This window comes from Nicotiana sylvestris, chromosome 10 (assembly GCF_000393655.2).
Source record: "Nicotiana sylvestris chromosome 10, ASM39365v2, whole genome shotgun sequence".
NCBI lineage: Eukaryota > Viridiplantae > Streptophyta > Magnoliopsida > Solanales > Solanaceae > Nicotiana > Nicotiana sylvestris.
Genome location: NC_091066.1, coordinates 81130759 through 81147731, shown reverse-complemented (window position 1 = coordinate 81147731; position 16973 = coordinate 81130759). Strand labels below are relative to the sequence as shown.

The following is a 16973-nucleotide window of genomic DNA, read 5'->3' as shown; positions in this document are numbered from 1 at the left end:
GAAAAACTCACAATAATAATATTAAATAATAAATAATTTAATAATTATAAGCAAAGAACAAAAAAATTGTGTAAAATTTAAAAGAATAAGACTTATTTAAGCTTTAGACAAAAAAATAAACTAATACTGAGAATTTTATTAAAATAATATAATTTAATATGTTTAAACGAGACAAATCACCACATGACATAGTTAGTAATTTTTAATATTGATAACTCAACAAAATTCAAGTACTAAAATTAACATATTGAATTATATAAATATAGAAAAAGAAAACAGGTTATCCAATATGAGATTTGCAAAATGATTTTATGTCTTGCTTGTTAATTAATATCTAATGATTATCTATAAATTTTATCTGGAAGGTTTATATTTTAAAGTTATTTATACATAATCCAAATCACAATCCGACATGATTTGTGTTCGCGCATCACGCGGGTACTAATACTAGTTATTGCTTAAAGGTAAATTATTTCCAAATAGAGAAATGGGTCATTCTTTTTTACACGGACTAAAAAGGAAATAGGTTCACATAAATTGAAACGGATGGAATAATAGTTTTAAAACTTGTTCTGAAAAACATGGCATAATATTTATGTCTATAAATAGATACCAAGATTTGAAATTTATAGGTTCGAGAGTCGAGACTCTAGCCTTTTTAAGTTTTGAGGTTTTAAATTAATAATTTATAGAGATTTTTTCCTTTCTATACAATATTTAAAATTTATTTACCAAAATTGTCCTAGTTTTGTATATTACCTAACCTAAACAAGGATTACTTATAAATTGTATACAATTTGTTATTAGTGCATTAAATTGGGGAATTTAGTTACATTTTTTTTCCTTTTTTCTCTCATATCCTCTTTCCTCATTGCCACATCTCTCATCAATTTTTCTTTCTTTCTTCATCTCTCTCTCTCACCGTCTGTCAATCAACCTATTGAAGTAACCTCCAGGTCGTAGGAATTGAAGATTCGAACACTAATCTATCATAAAGCTTTGAATTCGAATTTGGATTTTTAAAAATCATTATTTGTTTGGATTGGGTGTTGTTGCAAATAATTGGGAATATTGTTTGGAGTTTATATCTCAATTTTGAGGTTGCTTGGTGAAGATTAGACTCGGTTTTGACTGAATTTTAGATTGAAACTCGAATAAGAAGAAGAATAACACATGACATATAATATACTTACAAAATTATAGTAAAGTTGTAGTATAACTATATTCTGTTTTAGTTATATATTTATTTTTTATTTGAATATTATATGAAAGTTGAAAAATAATTATATAATATCTGAATCGTCGTATATAATTTGTATTTAAGTTATCAAATGACCGTAATATTGGTAATCTTCTTCCTTGACATAGACTCATAACTAGAAGCATTTGGAATAATATTTCGTCGTCTGCTTCTTCATGTAAAGCGGGAGATATCCCTCTTTTCATATTTTGGGCGAAAAATTAGGTTTAAATTTTCCTCTTTATGGTCAAATCCAAGTTGAAACCTTTTTAGAAAATCATTGTCCTTTTATAAAGTAAGATTTCCATGAATATCTTTTAAAATTTGGAGAGTTGGTGTTATTGGCTTTGGGATGGATATGAAGGTCTTCTAGAATCACTTCTTAAGGGTCTATTAGGTATAGGATCAGGAGGAGGAGATTCATCAGACTTTGATGGAGCTGCTAAATGACCGTAATATTGTTGATAGAGGTGTCTCGTTTGCTTTAATCTATCACAATTACTGAAACCTATTTAAATCGGCACTAAAATGGATACATCGTACTTACAATTAATATTATACAATTTGATGGTACAACAACATACAAATTTTAAAATAAACTTCGTACAAATTTAATACAAATTGATATATCTACAACAACATACATACTAAAAATAAATTTCATACAACTAATTATATATTATACAACTTATTTACAGCTTATCTACAACTTTCATACATTATTTCTACTCAATTAAATACAACTACAATGTCATACAACGTAAATATAATTTTTATACAAATTTTATACAATATATCTTTTGTATATATTTTGAATTTGATTTATATATATTTTGTCTGTGGTGTGTGCTTCTTTCTCTCTAAAATTTCAATCAAAACTTACTCTCTTAATACAATTTTAATACATATCAATAACTTTATGTAAAAAGATAGTATTGATAACTTAAATATAAATTTTATACAACGATTCATACATTATACAACTATTTTTCAAGTTTCATACAACATTCATATATATAAGTACAACAGAATCCAATTTACATACAATTATAATACAATTTTACTACAATTTTGTAAGTATATTGTATGTCATGTTGTCTTCTTCTTCATCATCGTCGAGTTTCAATCTGAAATTCAGCCAAAATCAAGTCTAATCTTCACCAAAATACCCTTAAAATTGAGATATAAACTCCAAACAATATCCCAATTGTTTGCAACAACACTCAATCCAAACAAATAATGGTTTTTGAAAACCCAAATTTCATTTCAAAGCTTCAAGGATTTTTAATTGCTGTCAATGGTGGAGAGTCAAACACCTTCAAAATTTATAATCCTACAGAGAATTAGGAGAGATTAAAGTCTCAGCATATGTTATAGCCCAACTAAAGTGAAGTGAATGTTCGGGCTTTGCAATTTTAACTTCCTTGAGCATTCATCTTTTCAAATCATATTGATATTCATTATGAGTCTTCAGGCTTTGCAAGAGAGAGACATATGACCAACTAAAGCGAAATTAATCTCCAGGCTTTGCGAGAGAGAGAGAGGGGGGGAGAGGGACAAGTAAAAGGGGATAAGGAAATATAACTGATATTCCTTATTCAATTCCTAATATAAAGGGATATTCATTTAAAACTTATTTGTATATAATTGGTAAATTGTATATGACCATGTAATTAAATTGAAACTTGAGTAGGGAGGGTAATAAGGTTTCAAATAGTGTATAGGAAGGTAAAAATCCCTTTCATATAACATCAAACAAGTACAACTTATTATAGCCTGTTTGTTCAAGTTTTTTTGGGGGCCAAAACTATTTTTTTTCAAAAATTGTTTTTGGCCAAGCTTTTAGAAAGGAAAAAAGTGCTTTTGAGGAGAAGCAGAAGCCGTTTTTGAGAAGCAAAAAAAAATTAGCTTCTTTCCGAAAGCGCTTTTGAGAAAAATACACTTAGAAGCGGTTTTTAAAAGTTTGGCCAAACACTAATTACTGTTCAAAAGTATTTTTCAAATTAATTAACCAAATACAAACTACTTATCATCAAAAGCACTTATTTGAAAAGTACTTTTTGAGAAAAAAAAAATATTTTTCAAAATAAGCTGATTGTAAAAGCTTAGCCAAACATGTTAGTGTCTTTGAAAAGAACTGCGATTATAAACTTGCTTTTAAAGTTGATGATCAAACCTTATTTTCATGGAGGTCTCCTAGTAATACCTAAAATCTCTATTTTTGTTATGAAATAAAAGCAATTTAGTAAAACATGAAGAAATAGAGATAGAGAGAAGGAAGAAATTTTCTTCTTCAATTGTGTGTATTTTCCTATCTATTACAAGACCTTTATATAGGCATAAAAAGTGAAGAAAATATGTCATGGAATATGTCATTGAACATACAAAATATGTCATTACGCATTTGAGATGAAGATCATGGAAAAAGAGTAGACATCCACCATAATGTGATATTTATCATAACACTCCCCCTGGATGTCCATAGATAATGTGTCTCGTTAAAACTTTATTAGAAAAAAATCCTATGGAAAAAAAATCCTAATGAAGGAAAAAGAGTACACATATTTAGAAATACGCCTTTTGGTTGCCTCGTTAAAAATATTGCAAGAAAAATCCAGTAGGACAAAACCTTGTAAGAAAAAAAGAGAACACCGCGTATTAACTCCTCTGATGAGAGCATTAGTTCACATCATTCAGCCTTCGCATCCCAATCTTGTACACCAGTTTGTTGAAGGTTGACGTCAGTAGAGATTTGGTGAACAAATCAACCATATTATCACTTGAACGGATCTGTTGCACATTGATATCATCATTCTTTTGAAGATCATGTGTGAAAAATAACTTTGATGAAATGTGCTTTGTCTTATATCCTTTTATGAATCATCCCTTCAATTGGGCTATGCATACTGTATTGTCTTCATACAAAATTATGGGTAGTTTGTCACACTTCAACCCATATTTGTCTCGGATAAGATATATTATAGACCTCAACCAAATACATTCTCGACTTGCTTCATGAATAACAATTATCTCAGCATGATTAGAAGAAGTAGCCACAAATGATTGCTTAGTCGATCGCCAAGATATGACAGTGCCTCCATATGTAAACACATAGCATGTTTGAGATCAAGCCTTGTGTGTGTCAGATAAATACTCTACATCGCCATAACCAACAAGATCGGGATTGCAATAATTGCCATAAATTAAGCCCGCATTGGTAGTTCCTTTTAGATAACACAATTTGTGTTTTGATTTCACTCCAATGTCTCCTTGTAGGAGCAGAGTTATATCTTGCTTAGACATTAACTGAAAATGTTATGTCACTCCTTGTAGTGTTAGCAAGATACATTAGTGCATCAATTGCACTAAGATATGGTACTTCAGGACCAACAAGTTCTTCATTATTTTCATGAGGTCGGAATGAATCTTTTTATAAAGATACAAGGACAAATTGAATAATTCTTGTCCCTTTCTTTCAATAGGTACTCACACAGGCGATTATACCACATGCGCCATGATTGTTTCAATCCGTATAAGAATTTTGTAAACTTTATTTAATAAATTTCTTGGAAACATTAATATACTTCAGAACAATTTTAATCCTTCAATGATTTCCATTATACGCATATCAAGTTTTTATGTATTGCCAGATTAAAACCTGAAATGATTATATTCACCATAAGAGAACATGTCTCCATATAACCAATGTGAGGATATTTACTAATTTTCTTGTGTCACAAGTCGTCTTTATGTCTATCGACTTGAACTTTTTGCACAAGAACACATTTATACCTCCATTGGCTTAATACTTTCAGGTGTTGGGACTATCCGCCTAACTTCATATTTTTTCAAGTGAAGTCAATTTTCATTGCGTATTTTTCATTTGGCCAATCATTTATCTGTCCAAATTTCATGACAGATTTGAGCTCAAGATCCTCGTCAATATTAATAATATTGAGCTCTACATTATGTTAATAATATCGTCGACGATCATTTTATATCGGTTTAATTATTACACAATAAAGACATAACTTATTGAGATCTTTTTATCTCATTATTTTCAGGTACCTGAGCCTCTCACATGAGGTCTTACGAAGTGTTATGTCGTGGTGCTCTTCTAGAGCACTTGCCTCCTTATTATGACCATTTTGAACATTTGCCCTTCTCCTTCTTCAAGGAGTTTTATTTTTGGAACCGATTGGTCTGTTACGCTTCATGCGTGCCATAGACTATGTCCCTCATGGACTTTATTCTATTTGGAGCATTAGCAGCTGAAATATGACATTTAGCTTTGGGTCAGCAAATACGTCTGGCAATAATTTATAAATTAATTATCACTTGAACTTCAAGTTCATAATTTCTTGTACGAGGATCCATATGTATTCATAATAATTCATTTCACGTATTACTTTCTCAGCTATCCATTTTCTCCCCCTAATGTTGGGATCACCAAAACATTTTCCAACCTTCTTTGGGAACCCATCTTTGTGCATTGTGGTGGCATAATTAAATCATGTAGCATATTCATATTTCTATATAGAAATTATTTGGTTCCTGACCCTGAACCGATTGTGATAGGTAGAAATTTTCATAACTTGGCTAGATGCGTATAAGTGTTGGTGTATATTAAATAATACATCTCATACCAAATTTCATTTTTGGGAGTTTTGTTCTCATAACCAATGATTTAGCTATAATTGGAGACATACAATTTCCGCTAAACCAACTTGGATTTAAACCAGTATTATCAAGATAAATCATCATGATTTATATTCTAGAAATGTGCTCTAATAATTTGAGCAAGCAATCTTGCAAAAGCCAAAATGCAAGTTGTAACAAATGCACATGTGACCATAGAATAGATGCATCTATTAAAGTCATATAATAGTAAACGGTCCACATGGCAGGTGACTGGGCCCATATATTTATCACCTTTATTCGTTCCAGAAATCAAGGGATTCAATCCCAACCTTAATTGGTATATCATGAGAATAAGCAGCACAAGAGAATTCTTGAAGGATCTTCTATTCTTCAATATATGTCAATGTAATTCTTAATTAATTTTTCGCATCATAATTGAACCGGGATGGTCAACCGGTCATGCCAACTAATATTTATTTTAGTAAACTTCTAGTTTACTTGTGGCATATGATTCCAGCATCATGCTTATATTTGTGTAGTACAAATAGAAAGAAAGTCGGGTAATCTTTCATATTTACCCGGTATGATTATAGAAATATGAAGATATTCAATCTTCCTTTCATTTATAGTCTCAATATGCCAATCACTTTGATTTATACATTTGAAATTCAAAAAGTTTCTTTTGACACTTTACAATATCAATGTCATGAATAATTTTATTCATCCGGATAGTAACAAATTAGTTTTTCCGGAGCTCTTAACAACTTTTGTACTACAAGATCTTTTATCATACCATTCATATGGTAAATGTCTCCTTCACTGAAAAAATTATATCATAATAAATTATCATGGTCAAAATTATCATAACCAAAATCATTTCTTGCTTTCTTTAATAGTTTTTATAAGACATGCCAAAATATTTTTGCGTATCATATGTACGAGACCAATGACATATTCATGTAACCACACAATAATATTTATTCTTTTTATTTCACACAAACCTCCCTCAAAGGTGAGTTGTGTGTTATTCATCCAATCATGTCTTGCATGTCTTTATTCATTACTTTTATCACATATTACCACATTCACCTTTAGGAATGGGTCTGCATTCTCAATGTTTATCACAAGTCACATTCTCTTCAAGGAATGGATCATAATCAGCGATGTGCTTTATACCAATTTGATGGTAAACATTGACTTCACATTTTGAAGGACTATTTTGAGAACCCTTGTTGTTCTCCTTTTATAATCATTGTGATTATTATTATTATTTGGAACGTTCACGTTCATTGTTCAACTACTTGTCTTCATTTAGACTTATTATGTACTGCTACCACATTCACTTCAAGAATGGAGCTAATCAAGTGGGACATTCTTCATGCATTTACATGAAAAAAATATTATTTTTCTTTAGTCATAATTATATCATCAATATGGTACATTGGGACTCAAACCCAATGTCTTACCAATATAAATGCATGTTAGGCCATAATAAATTGGGACTCAAACCCAACTCTTATCATTATGGAGCATCAGGACTTGATCCCGATGTCTTACCCTCAATCAATGGCATAATAGGCTAAACAATATTGAGATTCATTCTCAAGCCTTAATTTCAATCACATGCCAATAAAGTTGTACACAACTAATTTGCAACTTAACAAATCAAATTTGTTTTCTTAAATAAGTGTACAAAGCCCAAATCAGCGTAAAGCTTTATCAATTATTTGTAGCATCTATATGAAATACAACTGTTTGTAGTCAGAATATTTCTTCTAAATTCTATTAGAGTTTAATTGGATCATAAAATCATTGTCATAATATTTATTGAGCCTCTCTAAAAAAAGATTGTTGTTTTCGGGGTATACCTTACCTATTGGATTTGATTTAACGTCATGACTTTCTTTCACTCAATTCAACCAAGCAAATAGTGAATAAATTTATCAAAAGTACAACATATAGGTAACAACACATATATAGTACTAATACATAAATTCAGCATTTATACTACCTGAAAAGTGACATTATAGGTAACAACTTACCAGTTCTAGCTTATGCATCATTCATATAAAATACTTGAAAATGGTAAGTCAGTAGCAAGCATCAAGTAGATCATAGATACTCAAAAATACCTCTTCTAATAGTCATACTAATCACAGTTTGCTTTCAAATGATACGACCATAAATTATGAAGTATACTTTCTCAGTAGCTGATTTGTTTTCCAAATTTTAAAGAAGTAATTAATCAATCTAGATAAAGATGTGAAGTATTTATTGTTTTCTTCAAGATGATTTATACATCTAATCAGTATGACATTTTTTTTATTCTCCCCCCTTTTTTGGTACTATATGCAAGTGCAAAAATCCAAAAGGAAAAAATATTTATCCAAGTAAAAGAAAATGTTAAAAGCGGTAGAACAGATTTAAGATAGTTAACACACAAATATGCATAAGACAACTTATACAACATATCCTTGGTTACCATGACATGCCTCATATCAACAATTAACTGCTACTATGATTTTCACATATAGAACTTCGAAAATTTTATTCCATTCATGTGATATGAAAGATGTAATATTAATATGTACTTATGCAATACAGGTATGGTATGAACTATGAAGTTGTGTGCATACGAGACATTAGAGGAATGAAAAGTATAAGATAATCATACTTTCTTATGTTTCATTACTTACCATATGTAGTTTCTCTTTACTTTCGACCATGAAATGATATGTATGGCTTCTGATTGCAATCTTTTCGGATGTAGGAAAATTTTGTAGATATATATAGAATTGGTTAGAGACTCGTGCTGATAACGTGTTATGAAATAAAAGCAATTTAGTAAAACATGAACAAGAAATAGAGATAGAGAGAAGGAAGAGATTTTCTTCTTCAATTGTGTGTATTTTCCTATCTATTACAAAGCCTTTATATAGGCATAAAAAGTGAAGAAAATATGTCATGGAATATGTCATTGAACATACAAAATATGTCATTGAATATGTCATTAAGCATTTGAGATGAAGATCATGGAAGAAGAGTAGACATCCACCATAATGTGATATTTATCATAACAATTTTAAACTTTTCACATTGGAAAAAGTATCTTCTAAGAAAATATTGATCACGTTCAATCATCTCCATTTTACATTCTATTTTCTTTATATGGATCACTTTCAACTATCTCAACTTTTACTATGTTCTTCTACTTTTATTCAACTTTTTAGATTTTCATAGTTTCTATTTTGATGTGCTATAGAGTAGTTATGCTTTTTAGTCTGAGAGCAATCAAATTCTCGAAAGGCCCTGCACTCCTGCTGAGGAATATATAAGCAAGAGCCAAGATGCCATAACTACATGCACATTTACCAAGTATTTTGATATTTTTACAGTTGAGCCAGAGTTGACTCAATTTTTCAGGTATATTGCAACCTTATTGTGTTGCCATGCCCTCTATTTTCAAAATTTTGGTTAACTGTTTTTCCTTTTTTAAATCCCAAAAGAAGGCGGGGAAACAACAGTTCGAGAAACCACTTTATTTTCCAGGACAGCAGTTACTGATTATCTGAAGGCAAAACTATTATACATATCAGTTCATGTCATCACCCTACATTAAGAAATGGCAAAAGTTTGCCTGTTATACAGTTCTTGGGACCAGTTTGCTATTGGAAGCAATTGAGTCTCCACCAATGTTTCTTCACAAGCCGGGCAATGGGTATTGGGTTGTCAAAGCTTCAACTCTTCTTTGCAAATTTAACACCTTATCGATCAAAGGGAACTCCGGTGAAGTAACAAACTTCAAGAAATCTTGAAGCTTTGAACCAGAGACTAACTTCTTGGCCTCAAGAGTTATCTGCACACCCTCATTAATGAAGTCTGCAACTGTTACAAATTCTTTCTCAGAGAAACCTCGAGTGGTCATTGCAGGTGAACCTATGCGTATACCACCAGGCACTAGTGCACTTTTATCACCTACGGTTTCATTGATGGTATAAGGACAAGATTATAAGTGACAATAATAAATAGCAATGGTTAAGCTACTACACTTACCGGGTACTGAATTCTTATTGAGCGTGATTGATGCCATGTCAAGTATTTTCTCCACTCTAGCACCATCAGCACCCTAATTGACAAATGCAGACTGGTTAATCGAAGTTAATAAGAAAAGGTTGGTTGTATCTTGGTGCTTGTAGCTAGTAATACACATATATTAACACATAAAAGGCAGAAGGATCCTTCATAGAGTTTACCTACCCATCATCAACTATTTCATATGGATACACTACTCAGCCAGATAATCATTCTTTATATAGTTCAATATTTACCAATTATGTATCCATCAATTTCAGTTCCCCTGTAACCACCAAATTCCAAAAAAAATCTTCGAGGGGTCAACAAAACTGTAGGCAATGGTGCTTAATAGTTTAGTAGTACATTCACCACTATTGAGATACCAGTATCTTCGCATGTCCTAGTTAATTTTTCTGTTGAAAAGATAACTGGACAAGAAACAGTGAAAAATGCAGAACTTACTAAGGGCCTGAGATCCACTAGAACCAAATGATTGTCAGTTCCTCCAGAAACCAGCTTGTACCCCAACTCCGTTAACCGGCTTGCAAGAGCTCTAGAGTTAGAGACCACCTGAAAGCATAAACTGCATATGAATTATATTTCCCGCATAAATGGCCACAATCTAGTTAAAAGACAGGACAATGCATGCCTTGTTCTGATAAGCCTTGAAATCAGGTGATTTGGCATGCTTCAAGCAAACAGCTAATCCTCCAATTGTGTGATTATGTGGGCCACCCTGTGAAAAAAACAATGCTATTGCTAGTCAAACTGATCCATATTATATTAACATATCCAAAAGGCCAAAATGGCATTGGTAGGTTTTTACAATCAAGGGAGCTAAAGACAGAAAATGTAAAGTAAAATAGTGTTATATGCCCATGGCTTTGGTCTAGTGGTAAGAGCGCATGTGTGGATTAGGCGCACGTCTGTGGTTCAAGCATTGCCACAGACAAACGCCTGGTATTTAAGTGGAGAAGGGTAGAGGGGCAGACCCATTTTCGATGAGTTTCAAACTGTGCCCTACTGGCCCTCGGGGATTTTGAAGTTACCCAAAAAAAAAACATATTGTTGATAGAAAACAACACTGACCTGCAACCCTGGAAAAACAGCATTGTTGATGGCAGTTTCCAAATAAACACCTAGAATGGGATCTTTCTTGAAGAAGATCATTCCTCCTCTAGGACCTCTCAGAGACTGAAACAAATAGTGCAACTTAGGGCCATCTTTATCAAGAAAAATACTCTAACAACACATGAAAAGCTCTCTGAACCCACAGCATATTAGAGTTTATGGAAGAAGTAGGCAGTCTTTAAATGTGTTACCTTTTCCAATGAAGACCTACTAGGTTTAGAAAATATGTAAATCTATAATTTAACTTTAAACTGCATGATGTAACCCACACTCCTCAGGCAGCTGATCTGAGCATTTCAGCTCATTTCCAACAGTAACAACAATTGACGGCCCCAATAAAAACTATGAAAACTATAAGAGAATTTCAAGTTCTAACTGAGGTCAACTTATCTTATTCCCACAAATTACTGAAAGTCCTCATAGCTCCGGATATTCGGGAAAAAAATGACAGAATTCATATGCTCTGGGAAAAGAAGACCAGCTTAATTTCTTGAATCTGAACAGAGATGCATGGCCATGTGAATCAGGCAGTGAAAATAAAACTAGAAAAGATTAGTTTTGTATTTCATAAGTTTCTGTTTGTCTTTTCTGTGGTTTTTTGAATGATGCTAGAGATGTGACCATTGGTGATGATGGGGTGTTAGGATGCAGGGCCGGATTTGTATGCCCAATGTGGATGGGCTTCGGGAGTTGATTCTGGAGAAGGCTCATAGCTTGTGGTATTCCATTCATCCGGGTGCCACGAAGATGTATCAGGATTTGAGGCAGCACTATTGGTGGAGAAGAAATAAGAAAGATATTGTGGGATTCGTAGCTTGGTGTCTCAATTAAGGTGAAATATGAGCATCAGAGACCGGATGGTTTGCTTCAGCAGATAGATATTCCTGAGTGGAAGTGGGAGAGGATCACTATGGACTTTGTTGTTGGACTTCCACGGACTTTGAAGAAGTTCGATGCTATTTGGGTGATTGTGGATCGGCTGACCAAGTACGCGCACTTCATTCCTATGTGAACTACCTATTCTTCAGAGCAGTTGGCAGGGATATAAGTCCGGGAGATTGTTCGCTTGCATGGTGTTCCGGTTTCAATCATTTCGGATAGAGGTACTAAGTTTACTTTGCAGTTTTGGAGGGTCGTGCAAAGAGAGTTGGGTACTCAGGTGGAGTTGAGCACAGCTTTTCATCCTCAAACGGACGGGCAGTCCGAGCGCACTATTCAGATATTGGAGGACATGTTGCGTGCTTGTGTCATTGACTTCGGAGGGTCATGGGATGAGTATCTACCGCTTGTAGAGTTTGCTTATAACAACAGCTACCAATCGAATATTCAGATGACTCCATATAAGGCTTTGTATGGGAGGCGGTATAGATCTCCAATTAGTTGATTCGAGCCCGGTGAGGCTAGGCTATTAGGGACTGATTTGGTGCAGGATGCTTTGGAGAAGGTGAAGGTGATTTAGGAGAGGCTTCGTACAGCGCAGTCGAGGTAAACTCGTGGCGGAAGGGGCTTGGATGGTTACTGGACAAAATTCCAAGTTAGGAAGGAAATATAAATCATACCTTGTGAGTTGTTGTTGTAACAATGTCACAGTATTCAAATGGATTAGCAACTACAGAGGCGGCAACAAGCCCACTAATGTGCGCCATATCCATCATGAGAAAGGCTCCAACAGCATCTGCTATCTTCGGTATGTGTCACAAAAGAAATAATTAGATGCAGAAAACAAAGATATCAGCAGGGGCCAGGGAGAAATTATCATAGCGGAGCAGTAACTCCAACTAACAAACTCCTAATAATATATACCGTTCTCATACGAGGATAATCAAAATCTCGGGGATATGCACTAGCACCGGCAATAATAAGTTTTGGCCGAAAAAGGGTTGCTGTTTTCTCAAGCATGTCATAATCAACAAGGCCTGTTTAAAGTCAAAAGGAACTTCTCATTGAATGACAACTCTAGTTAAGAGTGTAAATTCATCTATTAAGAATTTGATATCGGCATGCAGTACCTGAAGATTCATCAAGCCGATAAGGCATGGATTCAAAGTAAATAGATGTGCCTGAAACTCGTCTTTTAGGAGTCATAAATCCATGGGACAAATGACCTCCATGAGGTAAGTCCAATCCCTAAGTGAATTACAATGAAAAGTGATAAATATCAATCCACGCAAATCTAGAAGACCAAAGGAAGAGGCTGCTTACAACTAACCATGATCCGGTCATGTGGATTAAGAATTGCTGTATAAACTTCGAAATTTGCTGGAGAGCCAGATAGTGGTTGAACATTGACGCCCCACTGTTTTCCATCTAAGTTAAAGGCTGCCAAAGCCCTCTCTTGGCAGAGTATTTCTAACTCATCAATGTACTCGTTTCCACCATAATATCTGATATGAAACAGGAATTTATTTACTAAACAGAGGAAGAATATTGTTAAAGAAGCTACATAAAAGAAGAAAAAAATAGGTTCACTACCATGACGAGATTCATGTTTCGCATCGAATAAAGACTCCACATAGAAAATAAATAATAAAGAAAAAATAATGATGCTTTTTTTTTGTTACGGATAAAATTCACCTTTTGCCTGGTAGTCCTTCAGAGTATTTGTTTGTAAGGCAAGAACCCACTGCCTCCATCACTGCTCGAGATGTGAAATTCTCAGAGGCAATAAGCTCTAAGCTCCGAAATTGACGTTCCTTCTCTTTGTCAATAATACCACGAACTTCAGGATCAGCTTCACCCAATTCATAGTCTATAAAGCTGCTCCCAGCACCTGGAAAGTACAGTGGCCAACTTTAAGTAACAGAGTAAACGAATAAGCTATGAGAAGAAGGAGAATTCATCAACTTCAACTATGATATACCGCTGGAATAAGGGAATGAAAGCACCAAGAAGTGGCTTGATTACTACGAACTGACATAGGAAGGAGAAGGAAGGGAAAAAAACTATGCAATTACGAGAACTATGGAGAGTTTCCAATTTACAAAAACTGCATTCATATTCGTCCACAAAGAAATGCATGACAAACATTAAATTATTTAGCTGATCCAACTTGTTTCGGACTGAGGCATAGTTGTTGTAGTTGTTTTAGAACTTTTGATTCTGCCAAATGCCAATAATGTTATTACCCTAGGTTGACTTCATAAACATTATAAGACCAAAAGGCTGATGGAAGAGAAAGAGCATTCCCTACACAAGAAGGTATCAACACATGAATAGAAGTCAAAAACAGTAAGTCCTTTATATAATTGATGTTCAGACCCCCAATTCACTATACATTAGTCAAAATGATTCAAAAGCTTCTAGCATATATAGCAGTTAAATTATCTAATCTTTTAATGTGTGCATTAACTAATCTGGTTTATAATATAATTCAAATATGCAGACAAAAAACTCTCAAAAACCCATCTTTAAACTGCCAGCTCAATATAGGAGTACAAAATATAAGCAACTAGACAAAAACATATATCAAGGATAACATCAAATTTGAACTAACTATCCGAAATTTACATGAAAGGGAGCCTTAGTGCAATAGTAAGAGTTGTCGTCGTATGACCAGGAGGTCCCAGGTTCAAGCCGTGAAAACAACCTCTTGCAGAAATTGCACGGTAAGGTTGCACATGTAGTTAGTGCACGGGGCTGCCCCTTTTATCCGAATTATACATAACTAAAGATAGGAACAAACAAAGAACAAATATAGAACCACAGTTTGTTCATGAGATATAACCCCTTAAAATAAATCAAACACAAACTAGAGCCAAGAAAAGGCAAAAACAAAAGTTTGAAAATTACCTGCCATTTCTGGGATAGGAACAGAAACAGAAGAAGGAGGCCTTCCAGTAACCAAGCTCCCTTCAAGTTGAGAAGCTCTGCAAGGCTTAGAAGAGCATAATTTAACCACCCCATTTAATTTTATCATTTCACCTTTTAAAGGAAAAGCTGATCCTTTAACCCAAACAGGTTGCTGAATAGAAGAACCCATCACTGCAGCTCCACAGCAAGCCTCCATAATATACTGTAGCAAGATTAAAAATTTATTAAATCCTGCAACTTAACTAAGGAAAGATTAAATTACTTCAAAAGTTGATTAATAAATTTAAAGAAAAACTGCAAATTTGATGCAAACATTCTTTGTCTGCTTTAATCAACAAATAGAAAAGGTTCCTCATTTTTAATGACTAATAAACAAAAAAGAATCATAAAAAACGATGACAAAACATTCAAATAATAATCCATATTCAAATTTTGTAAATTATTTAATAAAGTCAATACAGGAACTCACAATTGGAAGTTCAAAATACTGCTGCACAGATAAGATTTTTTCTTAACCCTATCCGATATAGATATTCAGGTTCTGACTTTTTACCTTGATAAAGTGGTTATATAAGCTAAAAGAGAAGAGAAGAAAATAAACCCTAGCTCAGTTATTATAGCGTATATGGAAAAGCGCGCGCCGAATATTGGAATTTCTTAAATACAGGTTCCGTCACCATTGTCTAATGGACCACGTTTCCGTATACTTTCCGAACGAATTCAGTATCGCTCTTTCGCACAGAGCACGTATTGGAGAAATCCATTTTATACGTTGTAAATTGTAATTTGCTCTGTCCCTACAAATATGACAATTTTTATGTATAAACAATTTTGCGTTTACTTTTATTTTTTTATTTTATTTTTAATAAAATATTTTTTTAATACATAACATACTTAATATCACAAATTTCAAAATCTGAGTCCAGGAAAAAGTTATTACCTTTGTTCCGATAACACTTTTAGTTTTTTCGAGATTAAACTATGTAAATTTTGAGCGATATCTTAAAATATATTTTCATTAAATTAACATAAGAAAAATATATTTATATTATTTTTGTATGCAATTTTTTAACAAAGTTTTGGTTTAAACATTGAATTATCTTATTTAATTTAATTTTAAAAATTAATTATATTGACTTTTGAGAGAAAAAATATAAATGAAAACAAAGTACTTATTAATACTATTAGTCTCGAGGTACGTGCAATGCACGTGTACCTCGTATCTATGAGTACTAATTTATTAAAAAATTATGTTTGAGTTATAAAATAAAAATGTTAGTTCCTGAGGATGATCATGAATGATGAATAGTGTATAACTATCTCAATCAAGAAAAAAAATTGTCCCATAAAAATCCCCAATCATTAGTCAATAATTCAGCTTAGAATTTGTTCCAACTTTATAATATCATTATTATTATAAATAGAATTGTATTTAAGGTGAATGTCTATACTTTAGAGATATTTTAGGGTTTGTTACTTTGTGGCTAGGTCACTTTTCCATATAAATAGAGGGGTTCTATTCCATTGTAATTTATCTCAAAATCAATAGAATTCTCTCTCCCTTTGCTTTCCAATATTCTTTTTTTCTTCTATTGTTTTATTTCATGTTATCAACACGAGACTCTACCGTCTCAAGAAGTTCTTTGAGAAGACTAAGCAAATATGGATATCTCATAAAGCAAACTTAGATCAAAGTCCAATTGTAAAAATATTTGTTTAATATTCATGTACGACAAATAAAATATTCAAATAGAAGAAATACTTCTCTCATTTAAATATGTGTAAGGCAGATGTTACTACAATTTCTGGTAGTAATAATTTAATTGAAGGTTGTAGAAGAGCTACTATAATTTTGCCTAAGGGAACAATACTTATCATATATAATGCAATATTCTCCTCTAAGTCCATGAGGAACTTGTTGAGTTTTAAAGATATCCGCCGAAATGGATATCATATTAAGACAACGGATGAGAATAATCTTGAATATCTCATCTATTATCTATGGCCAGAAAAAGGGTTATTGAGAAGTTCACATCTTTGTCTTATGGCATATATTAGACAAGAATGAGTGCAATTG

General features: G+C 32.9%; 1 protein-coding gene across 3 annotated transcripts; it reads right to left on the bottom strand.

Annotated features, from left to right (window-relative positions):
* Positions 1-9405: 9405 nt before the first annotated feature.
* On the bottom strand, positions 9406-15589 carry LOC104229323 (serine hydroxymethyltransferase 3, chloroplastic-like). Of its 3 annotated transcripts, none has more exons than XM_009781951.2 (12): positions 15366-15589; positions 14876-15098; positions 13661-13856; positions 13296-13470; positions 13096-13213; positions 12890-13002; positions 12646-12768; positions 11045-11149; positions 10605-10691; positions 10418-10525; positions 9935-10007; positions 9406-9856 (listed from the first exon to the last, which is right to left on the bottom strand). In XM_009781951.2, the coding sequence occupies exons 2-12, from the start codon at positions 15090-15092 to the stop codon at positions 9582-9584; spliced, it is 1590 nt and encodes a 529-aa protein (XP_009780253.1). In that variant the 5' UTR covers positions 15093-15098; positions 15366-15589; the 3' UTR covers positions 9406-9581. The 3 variants fall into 3 exon arrangements, with proteins under 3 accessions (XP_009780253.1, XP_009780260.1, XP_070016364.1); XM_009781958.2 differs by having other exon boundaries at positions 15450-15585; XM_070160263.1 differs by having other exon boundaries at positions 15498-15514.
* Between the last annotated feature and the right edge of the window lie 1384 nt (positions 15590-16973).